This window comes from Pieris napi, chromosome 11, assembly GCF_905475465.1.
Source record: "Pieris napi chromosome 11, ilPieNapi1.2, whole genome shotgun sequence".
NCBI classification, from domain to species: Eukaryota; Metazoa; Arthropoda; class Insecta; order Lepidoptera; family Pieridae; genus Pieris; species Pieris napi.
In genome coordinates, this window is record NC_062244.1 from 3,989,325 (window position 1) to 4,001,915 (window position 12,591).

General features: G+C 32.8%; 1 protein-coding gene across 1 annotated transcript; it reads left to right on the forward strand.

Annotated features, from left to right (window-relative positions):
• The first annotated feature begins 500 nt into the window (after nt 1-500).
• LOC125053935 (glucose dehydrogenase [FAD, quinone]-like) lies at nt 501-12,590 on the forward strand. The gene is made up of 13 exons (XM_047655566.1): nt 501-635; nt 2,589-2,643; nt 3,636-3,875; nt 4,962-5,133; nt 6,428-6,627; nt 8,426-8,550; nt 9,009-9,189; nt 9,331-9,591; nt 9,836-9,981; nt 10,403-10,568; nt 10,947-11,157; nt 11,323-11,500; nt 11,867-12,590. The coding sequence occupies exons 2-13, from the start codon at nt 2,626-2,628 to the stop codon at nt 12,006-12,008; spliced, it is 2,040 nt and encodes a 679-aa protein (XP_047511522.1). The 5' UTR covers nt 501-635; nt 2,589-2,625; the 3' UTR covers nt 12,009-12,590.
• Nucleotide 12,591: the final 1 nt, after the last annotated feature.

The window sequence follows — 12,591 nt, forward strand, 5'->3', positions numbered from 1 at the left end:
TGACAGTTTTTAATTGGTAAATGTAAGGAACATTAATTATCTATTGTCTGCGGCTGCTTTCGGAAACGTAATATCTTAAATTATTATTATAATTATGGCTAAGAGACTATACTTAGGTCTTGAGTTATTAAGATAATTAACAAAAACACAAGAGTAAGACGTTCTTACTATAACCGCTACTTATTTTGCGTGCATTTTAGTTTTGTATAGACTTGTATAGAATTGATTAAACGGTAATCTTTTTAGGAATACGGCATGTATTATAAATTACTTTATGTATATATTAGATTTTTATAAATATTTTAAGCCAGCAAGCAATGTGACTAATATTTTAAATGTAAAAAGTTCATTTTACATTAAAACAGCGTAACAATAATAATCTAAGTACATTTTTTATAACATACAAACCGACAATCTTTATATTTATAATATAGAGAATCGGCGTGTCGCGGCTCTGTAACATTAATATAAACAAAAAGCAGCGCACGCGCAGCGGCGTTTGTGCAGATAACGGCGAGGCTCGAACGTACGTTCGCCAATGTCCGGTTTTTAAAAATAATAAATGTCAATAAATTAGATATGTTGTGTGTGTTATAAATAATACTTCGTGTTTTGTGCTGGTTGTGAAATTATAGGTATCCTATTTGTTATTATTTATTTTGGTAACTAGCAACACTAATATCGATCTGTTACTTGAAAACTATTATCGTCGAATTGTTAATAAATAATCAATAGAATTATTTTAAGATATACATAATAATAAGTATTAAAATGTATTATTAATGTACTAAAATTAAATTAAATAGTTCGGTCGGGTGGCAGCATAACTTTAACTTGCGGTCTAAAATAAATATATAATTCCTATTTTTTGCAATAAAGCACCATCTGCAATTAAATTTTTTGTTATAATATTGATAATTGACAGTGATGAAAATATCTGCGTAATATAAAAAATTAAACAAAGTTCCGGAGTTTTGTTATAAGTTAATTTAAATGTTGTTAAAAGAACCTTAGGAATTACTTCTGTGAACTTCAAGCGAACCTATCCTAAGTAATAACACCAATCTGAATTTTCACGCAACTTCACTGCATCGTAATATATTTAGCTATTGAGTTTTATCCATTTGGAGTTTAGACTCTTGGGCCGATTTAAGATCGCGCCTAGTAGGTATTCCGGTGACCCCAGAACTGGTGTTTTCCTCGCCAACGAATAAGTATCGCAATACAGCGAATTAATTCTGCTAGCATTAAAGGTGTGTACTTTAATGCTGGCAGCATTTTCTACCACAGGGACTAAACTTTTTAAATTTATTATAGTTTTCTATTTATCCATTTTTAATTAATATTATTACGTAGGCAAAATATATTCTATATAATATCATAATACTCTATATCTAAAAATTAATTTATTCATATTGATATTTAGCTTAGATACATAGAATTAAAACTATGTTCAAATTTAGCGAAAGTACCGTTACTTGTGCAAAATTTCATGGTTTCCGAGGAGGCAATGGCCAATGTGTCAATTTGAATTACGCGTTTCGAATCTTAACAAAATAATTTACTGTTATCGATACTTTCCACGTTTCTTGAATCACCAAATCCGAAAAGTAGGATTTGTTAAGAACTTTTTGCAAAACATTTAAAAGCATCATAACCAGCATGAGGGTTGATTATGGAACTGTTAATATTTTTAGGTCTGCTAATATATCATTGCATCAAAAAGAAATAATACAAACCGTTATTGGCAAATTTCCTTATCCCATGATTAGACTAATGGTGCATGGGACAAACGTCTCTGAGTGTATCTAATCAACAGCCTATGGCAAGTAGGTGTATGTTTAAATTGCAAGGAATGGAACCTAGATATGTCCGGGTTTTACCATTAAGCCATTTAGACGCATTCGCGTGATACAGTGGGTACATAATTCAAATGGAAAGAACATTCTAATTAATTTATTTAATTAATTTTAGTAATGTACATTTACTATTAGATCTCATTTTCTATTATATTAATTTTAACAATGTTTTAAATATATTGATGGCTTCAAGTGATTAGCGTTCTTGCGTAATATTATATGAAGCTACCCTTTAGTACCATAGTTAACTTTATGTGTGTAAAGATGACTCATAAGACATGATGGAAGTTTAGATTTAAGTAGTACCTAACCGCATCCGGTTATGTATTTACATAACTTCAAAATTTGAAGATGATTAAATATTAGAAGCAACTTTTTTAAAATGTATGTTTCTGTCTCGTTTAAAGTTTATTTTACCCTAAACTTTCATAACTGAGTTCGTTCGATCTGAATCCCGGAATTTCGTCTACGGATTTTTATTCCTTATCCGGTATATCTAAGAACGAAGACACGACGTCGTGTATAGGCACAGAAGGCTACGTGTTTGTATCCATTTTATTTTTCTTAAACATGATTTATTATATATACGGTGGGAACAAATACAGATATGGCTAAGGTTATTATGTCACAAAAGTCCTTCGTCGTATTTATCATACAGCAGAAGCGATAAATGTGACAATCATTCTTTGCATTTGTTTTACAGACTCTAACCGATATTTTTAATTACAGATAAATTTTCCGCAATCAACTAAGGGTGAAAGTTACGATGATTCGAGCGGCCGAAGTAAGTAAAACACGTATTAAAATATAAACTAAGTTACTACAACTAAGTATAAAGTAAGATAGAATTAATATACATAGTAGAGCAGTACAACCTCATCATATAGGTGTCTATATGTTAAGTGAATTTAGGGTATTATCAATAATCAAATTAATCTTAATCGATTTTGGATTCGCTTTTGTTTATCTCCAATACAGGTAATTTATGTAATTATTAACATAACAACAATACTAATTTGTTCCTGATAGAAACAATGAATCAACGGAATTCCTCAAATTGTTTTGTATCATTGTTTATTATTTTGCAATAATCTTATTATCTGTAGTATGTAGTTTCCAGTACAAAGTTATTCTATATGAATCTTTGTCGCATAAATATAGCAATAATTAAAGAATTGTTGTGAAATACAGAAGTCATTGGTTTTTTTCCTATAACTAGAATTAACATTAACAATGTAGTAGCGCCCTCCTTCGTGGTTGATTTGAGTTATTAGTTTTAAACTGCCATGCCATTTTCCCACTTACGAGTATGAGAGGGATATCAATTTGATTATTTTGGAGAATATTAAAACTTTTGTATTACGAGTAGAAGAGAGAAGTAAAATGTTATTTTTTTAAATGGTATAGTGTTTTAGATTTTTATGTAACGTTAACTTAAGATAGACATAGCGAGCAGGATAATGATTAAGTATAATTCGTATTAATCTAATATATATGTGTATATTATATTTGTTCAATGAGTCCCTTGCATTGTTCAATAATTATAATTTACGATGGAGACAGTCATATAATAATTAATGGTTATTTACAAAGAAAAATAAATACAATGCTTTTGCATAAAAACCTACTGCATTTTTAAATTACCTTGTTTAAACCATTATTACAAAGATTTAACTGAAGTCTCTTTCTGTCAGATTATAAATGAATCTTCTAAAACTAAAGGCCTTGAGGCATTTCCCTACCAAGAATATGACCATGATTATTTTCTATTTCCAGACATGTGCTTGCCCGCTGCAAGAGTTCGGACCATCCATGGCTGGGTCCTGTGGAGGCCAGATAATTCTATTTATGTCTATATTGGAGTCCTTTATTAAAGGTCGATGTGATCTTGTGGATCCCTGTAACAGAGTGGTTGAAAAGGAGCAGTATGATGATAGCTATGACTTCGTGGTTGTTGGGGGTGGAACAGCAGGTGCCATTGTTGCTGCTCGATTATCGGAAAATCCGCAATGGAAGGTTATTTAATTTTCATTTTGTATTTCCGTACAGTGGGTATAACAGTTAGGTATAGCAGAAAATGTTTATGACTCGCTGGTCAAGAGCTAAGTTTATTTTAACGATTGGCTACGCGGGTTCGCACAATGACAAAACAATAATAATATTGGTCAAGGTTTAAAAGAAAGCATCAATAAAATCATATATAGTATTTTAAACCAAGCGAAAAAACGTATATATAAAGTATTTTAAAAGAATTCACGTTTCTATTCACTCGTCACGTGAGACCCGCACCGCAAGCCTCCCTGACCCAGTAAAAAGCGTGATATTGTCATAAATTTAAATTGTAGGTTTCGGTTTATGTAAAATATTCTATATCCAGCTTAGTTGGTACATCTATATTTTCATGTAAAAAGTGAAACAGTTTGATATCATACCAATAAATTGATATGTTATTTCGTGTTTAGAAACAGTCGCTGCTAGCTTATGTTTGTTGGCAAAGGTTTATAGACAAACTAGGTATACACATAAAGAAAAATTTTCAAAATGCAAATGACAGTTGTGTTCAGGTTAATTATAAATATATAAACAGTTAAATATACACGGATAGAAGGGAAGTTTCTATGCTCTGAAAATTCTCATTAGCAGTATGGTTCAATGATCCGACTATATTCTATACAGTATGGTCAAAAAGTCGTGGATCAAACGCAAATAGGGGATAGATGAGGTCATGAGCTGCAAAAATTGTTCTACGGGAGGTATCTAAGCTTAACCCCTGCAGAGTTATAATTTATTTTGCATTTTTATAAGAAAATTGACTTTTTACTAATTCTTATTAAAATTCGAAAAAATCACACCCTGTATCTTTTTCATTTGCGTTTGATCCACGACTTTTTGGCCAACCTGTATATCTTATAAATATGACAGTTTACTATTTTAAAATCAGTTACACGTAAATCTTAATCTTGACCATGGTCAGAATTATCAACCCGTAACGTCCTTAGATGTTCTTAAAAGTGTTATCTCAATAAAGTCTTATTTATGTGTGAAATAAAACTGTTTTATGTTTTCGCTAGATTCTTATTATCGTTTTATTATATTTTTAAGGTACTTCTCATAGAAGCAGGCGGCGAGGAACCATCTCCGTCCTCAGTGCCGGCGTGGGTGACTGCATTTTGGAATAAAAACGAAACTGACTGGAATTACAAAACAGAGCAACAAGAAAAAGCCTGCCTGGCTCATGGAGGACGCTGTTCTTGGCATAGAGGGAAAATGCTAGGTATATTATAAAATTATTATTATGTGTATATATGCTGAGTTGTTCTATAATGAAACTTAATTATACTTTTAAGAATAACGTATATAATCCTTTGTTATTATAACGTTATAATCAACGCTCTAAGTTCTAAGTCAATATAGATCCCCTTACTTAGACTGTTACTTCTGTTGAATATGTGAAGTGATAGGCCAGTCATTATAGACATTCGAAATCGAAAATTTGATAATAATTCCAAAAGTTTTCAAACTTCGGTCAAGTGAATGGTACATTGGGACGACAATAAATCTCATTTTGCAACCTTGTCCGCAGTCCGGAACATTGTTAAAATTGCAATTAAATTAATTTTTGCTGTATGGTCGTGAAAAAAATTCCAAAAGTTCTGCAAACTTGGGGAAGTTTTCGATATAATATTTCATATCACGTATAAAATTTGCAACCAACCTAAGTGTACGGAACATTTTTTGTTATTTATTTTATTTTCGATATATCTGTCAAATTTGCAGAACTTTTGGAACGTTTTCCTTCAGTTTAATAAAGAAAAACATTAATTTTTAATAACAAAAAATGTTCCGTACACTTAGGTTGGTTGCAAATTTTATACGTGATATGAAATATTATATCGAAAACTTCCCCAAGTTTGCAGAACTTTTGGAATTTTTTTCACGACCAAAACTTATTTTTAACAATGTTCCGGACCGCAGAGCAGGTTGCAAAATTTTATAGTTTGTTTTAATACCACTCCCGACCTTACATCAAAATTTGAAAACTTTTGGAATTATTATGAATTAATTGTCTTGACTGACTGGTCTATGATGAAAACGGTCGGAGTTACTTATAAGTAAATATTATTTTAACAAGGTTTCAAAGTAAGATTATTAAATATATGAAATATATAGGTGAATTAAAAGAGATTTTAATATAAATTATAGAATGTAGAAAGAAACTGCATTGTTATAGATAAATACTGAATTATACAATTCCCAAAATCGAATTATTTATTATTCTCATTTTCTATTTATACATTTTATTTACAATTTTTATGTTTGAATTTACAAGACAACAAATCCATATTATTTATGTAATAATAAATTTTGTTTGCTTTTTCTAAGACTCTTGTTTTACGTATAGTAAGTTAGCCAAAATATATCTTTATAAGCATTTTAATCAAATAAAACTCCAATATTACTCTTCTTTATCATAATGCTAGTATAAATTTATAATTATATTATAAGTTTATTTATTTTTTGTACTCTAGTTGATAAAAAACATAAATCTATTGTTTAATTCGCTCCAGGTGGATGTTCCGTGATCAACGGCATGATGTATATGAGAGGTCACGCAGCGGACTATGACGGATGGGCAGTGAATGGCGCACCTGGTTGGTCATGGTTTGAAGTTATGCCTTACTTCCTGAGGAGCGAAGACAATAAGGAGATAAGCGAGGGCGTCTCTGGACAGTATCATAATACTGGCGGGCCTATCCCTGTTCAAAGAGTATGTAATAACTATGGCTAAGAAGAGAATAATAATAATTCTTTATTTCTCCCGTTATATTATATGTATTGGGAGACTGGTTTCCAAGCTAGATAAGAACCTGTAATATGGATAACCAGGCTTCCATTCCACGGCTAAGTCATACTGAGTCATAACAAAAAAAAAGTACATGTAAAGTAAAAGTATAAGTGTGTGTGCCTGTGTGTGTCTGTCTGTGCCTGTGTGTGTCTGTCTGTGTGTGTGTGTGAGTGTGTTGTGTGTGTGAGTGTGTGTACGTGAGTGAGTAGTTGGGAGGGTGTGTGTGGGTTGGTATCAGACACACGCTTAAGACTATGATATGTAGAAATTATTTTAATACATCTAGCAGATTTTTCGTTTAGTCATAGTTCAAAGTAAGTAAAAGTTTTTAGACTATTTGCTATAGAAGTCTCGTAACTCTCTTATAAAATACATTAATCTAGTTTACTATAATTATTTCCTTTAAGGAAAAAATTATGATGAAATAACTATTGTTTTGTTGGAAATCGAACCGAGGTAATATGGTATTGGGGATCTGCAAGCATAAGTAAAAACTTATCCATGAGCCATATATTTTTGCTATGCACTTTATTTTCGTGTTTATATTATTGTGAACACTCATAAAATAGTCAATCATGAGTCAACCCAGTATCCAGTGTCTTCTATTCATATCTCCCTCATCTCAAATCCCAGGAATTCTCATTGTATTTGTCAAACGATATATTGATAGAAGTGTTGGCCTTCAGCGTGCGACTCTATCTATCTATATGTATCTTCTATCCCCGGCTGCGTAGCAATAGACATGTGCTTCTTACTATGTGTGCATCTAACTCACTCGTACGGTGAAAACATCGAGAGGAAACCGGCATGTCTAAAATCCAAAAATCGATGACGTGTGACAGACAGAAGGCTGATAACCTATGTCTATGAAATACATAAGTTACTTTATCCTGTAATCTCATAACCTATTCAAACTTAAAGGAGTCCATAATATAGGTTAGAGACTCGAGTTGCCAGGAAATGATCGCTTAGCAGCGTAAGGTCGCATGCACTATGTATTTTTATTTTATTCTGTTTAATTTTATAATGTGCCATTAAGTTTACATACAAGAATGGGATGTAAAGATGTTCTAGATACATATTAGACTCAATATCTAAGTGAATGATTTAAATACTTTGCCTCCTATAGGTATGCGTTTAAAGATTTAGAATGTTTGTTAAATTACCATATTTTGCCATAAAATTCGCCAATAATGGGTATTTTTAGATATATCGAAAGCGGATCCAAAATCAAGTTTCATACAGGTATTCAATTCGATTAAGTGAAAGCGGGACCGGTTCGATTTAACATAAATCCTTATTACAGGAAAATAAAATAAGGTTTTTATGAATTTAATGGCCTACATTCATTAACATGTGAAAATACGGTTGTAGACTTTAGGTACGTGTCCTAGAAAATGTTTGCCCGCATAGCAATTGAATAATGCATTTGACGATATTAGATCCGTTTGATTATCATAGATATCTCAAAGATGTATTATTATAAAAATATTTTATTTATAACACATGCTTGTTAAAATATGTGTAAGAGGTATTTAAATACCTTTGCAGATAAAAAATCACTTTATGTACGACATTGTGTTTTGTTTTTCAATGAGACGCCACACTGGTTAGATTATTATAGAAAAAGGAGGGTATGAAGAAGTTCTTTAGTTATTCATTTAACTATTAACACATTTTAACATTATAAAAAAACTTAATAATTAAAAGAAATTTACAGTTCCGATATGCGCCACGCTTCGCTCACGATGTTGTATCAGCGGCTATCGAATTGGGATTCACTCCTACGAGCGATCTTAATGGAGAGACAACGACGGGCTTTACGATCGCACAGGCATTTAACGAGTAAGAAAAATCTAAATATATTATGACGACATTATCAGACCAAACCAATGTTGATACCATAAGTTAAAGAATTGAGGACCATAAATATTAATAAAAAAATTGTAAAGCTATCAATTTTTTAATATATTTACCTCGTTGTTACCAAACATAAATCATAGAAATGAAGGAAGGTTTTTTTCTCACTCTGCAGTTCGCATTTTGATTTTTGATCTGCCGTAAGCCCTAACGTATACTTTTCTATAGAACATTATTTAAGGCGAATGGCCTACTCGAAACTATTTTGTTTTCACTCAATTTGGGAAATCAAACATTCAAGACATGTGCAATAAGCCACTAAGCCAGAAGTCGGTAATTGGTCCTGTATCGTAGAAGCAGGATTAACTGGTGGTAGTACAATAAATGTTATTGTTGTACATAGTTTCTATCATCTTTAGCAAATAAGTCACTATTTCTTTCAGTGGCGGGACGAGATTTAGCACAGCGCGTGCATATCTACGCCCAGCTTCTCACCGAGAAAATTTAGACGTAATACTCAACGCTTTAGGGACAAGGGTCATTATAGATCCCAATACTAAGACTGTTACTGGTGTTGAATATATCAAGAACGGCGAAACCAAAACGGTCGGGGTCACTAAAGAGGTACGCTCTCATTCGTAAAAATAAATAATAGACATTTTAACTTAAATACGAGATATAGATTTTTTTATCTAAATTATTGGTATCTATGATTTACTTAAGCATAATTATGTGATACGATTCATAAATAAAATTTATTTTCAGGCTATTCTATCTGGCGGTACCATGGCTTCTCCACAAATTCTGCTTCTCTCGGGAGTTGGACCAAAAGAGACTTTAGACAAATTTAACATCCCGGTAATCAAAGATCTGCCCGGCGTGGGGCAGAACCTTCACAATCACGTAGGAGTGAAACTTGACTTCACCCTAGCGAAGGAGCCAGACCTTCCAGAACTGAATTGGGAGAGTGCCATGGAATATATGTTAGAGAGGAAAGGCCCATTATCAGGGACGGGAATGTCTCAGGTATGTTGGTACATGGCAAGATGGTTTTTTGTATTATTGCCATCCAATCTTTCTTTCTCATTAAAACTATGGAAATATATTGTGCTGTGCAAAGGAAGTTCGTAATTAAATTCTTAACTCAATTTGAATCTTTCTACCCTTTTGAAAAGTTTATGTAATAAACTAGCGTAGACCCAAGAATACACAAAGATCACTTAGGTTTCGATTCGGATAATTCGGACATAAGACCTCATAATTTTTACAGTTGACTGGGATGATAAATTCCCGGTTAGCGCCAGCCGGTGGACGACACCCTGACATACAGTATTTCTTTGGGGGCTACTACGCTGCTTGTGGTGACGGGTCATTGGGACCAGACGACTTGGAGAATGCTAAAAGGAGAAAAATAACGTTAGTAATAAAAACCTTTTTTTAAATTTGAACACTTGGCCTCAGATTTCTGAATCTGTTTCATGATCATTTTTAAATCTTATAAGCAAGCAGGTGATAAGCCTTCAGTGCCTGACATACCGTCGACTTTTTGGGTTTAAGACATGTCGGTTTCCTCACGATGTTTTCCTTCACCGTTCGAGCAAATGTTAAATGCGCACATAGAAAGTTCATTGGTGCACAGCCGGGGATCGAACCTACGACCTCAGGTATGAGAGTCGCACGCTAAAGCCAACGCTGCTCTATGTAATCAAACCGAAAACAATTACGGTTTCGTCACGATTAGACAATTCCTTTAGTCTCGTAAGTGGTAAGAAGATATTATTAGTAAACAAAACAATAATTGTAGAATAGCTGTGTATACGTATTGATTTTTTTTCAGTATATCAGCAATTGCCCTACAACCAAAAAGCCGTGGTTTCTTAACGCTGCGTTCAGGAGACCCATTCGACTACCCATTGTTTCACCCTAACTACTTTCAAGATGATCACGATTTGGCAGTATTGGTTGAGGCTGCAAGGACTGCGTACCGGTTGGCTAATACTACAGTAAGCTGAATTTGACATTTTATAATATTGCAGATAGTAAGACAGAAATGTAAAATGTAAAAATCAGAGGAAATATGCTTATTAAATTTAAAGGCCCCTTTCTGTCAAAACCTTCCGCGACCTGTGATGATGATACAATTATGTACAAATTTATGTGCACATTAAACTCACCCATCTGTAATTAAAAATAATTACCAAGAGCATTTATGAAAAGTTGGGATGTAGTTTGCGTAAACTGACGTCTGAATATTTGTGTTGTGTCTAATAATACGTATTTTATTGAGAAACTCCCTCTAACGTAAGAATATAATTAAACTTTTTATTTACTTACTAACTAATTGTAATTGGTAGTACAATTTCCAATATATTTAAAACCAGATACTTCGTGAAAAGTACGGCATGCATCCCACTGAGAACTATGGAGAGCAGTGTCCCGGTGGTGGATTAAACCCCACGGATGAGTTCTTCAAGTGTTTAGCACAACATTACACAGCGCCAGAGAATCATCAGGTTGGGACGTGCAAGATGGGCTCTAGCGACGACCCTATGGCTGTTGTGGACCCCACGTTGAAGGTTTATGGTATCGAAGGTGAGTAAACAGCTAAAGAAAACTTTGCTATTCATTTGAAATTGTTCCGATATTTTTCATTGATGAAAAAAAATCTAAATTGCATTTATTTACTAAATGAGAAAATGCGATAACATAAGAGTTGTTTTTTGTGAGTTGTTCTATCTTAATGACTTTTTTATTCAGGTCTCCGAGTGATCGACGCTTCAATAATGCCAACAGTGCCGTCAGCTAACACAGCAGCACCGGTTGTAATGGTTGCGGAACGTGGAGCCGAGTTTATCGTCACTAGACATCAGAGGTTCAAGAACAGATTTGGTAGCAATACGCCTACAAAAGGTGGCGCTACCAGCCATGACGATAGGTGAATAGTTAAGCCTATATTATGACGCAACTATAAACAAGATTCTGAATATCAAAAATTCATTTCCTTTCTGAAATTTTTAGACGCAAATCAAATAAATTATGTCACTCCGTTAGATATGTATGTATCACATGTAATGTTCAAACTATAAATAAGATTATGACTATCAAAAATATAGAAAACTCATTCCCTTTCTGAATTTTTTGACGCAAATCAAATTAATAATGTCTCTCCGCTAGAAGTGTAATGTAATGTTGATAATTCACAAACCCTTGGATGAATATTAATATTTCTTTTGACCGATTCTGAGTTTTGGCCCCGCTATTGACTAATGTAACAAATAACTTATCACTAATTATTTTCCAGGTGGACATACTACAACTCCAATAGAGATAGCAAATGGAACAATAGAGATTGGGCTTTCAATATTAATAGGCAAAATACCCAAAAACCTCAAGACTGGTACAGGCAGAATAATGTTTATCCTACGAGGCAATCGCACAGATAATGAAATGCAAAAATCAGTACACGAATTAAATTATTTTATTGTAAGACTTAGCTAAACGAAATGTATAAATTTGCTGGTTTATATAGAGTCGGTCACGCCTAAATCAGTTTGAATGAATAGAGCGTAATTGTAACGATTTAGTGAAATATCAGTATTATACAAAATTTCTCGTTATTGAAATCTATGTATTAAGTTTAAGATTTTTGACTGCTCTTTTTAAAAAACATTATTTTGTACTGAATTAGAAAAACAATCATGTTATAAAACGATTTTAACTATCGAACTTGTTTTCACTACCATATCTGCTGTTAAATCTATAGAAATGATTCGTACTATTGAAAACCGGATCGAAGGACCATAAGATTTTGCATTGTTTTAGAAATTTGAAGGACATTAAATGTATTCAATGTAATCTATGTACGTGGACTGAAATTACAGTATATGTTACACTAACCAATGTATTACAAACTAGCATTAATAATGATGCACTTATTTATAACTATTGTTAGCCAAACTCGTAAAATGCTAAAAACTTTGCATTAATAATGATTCCTATAGTAATAAAATAAAAACACAAAATTAT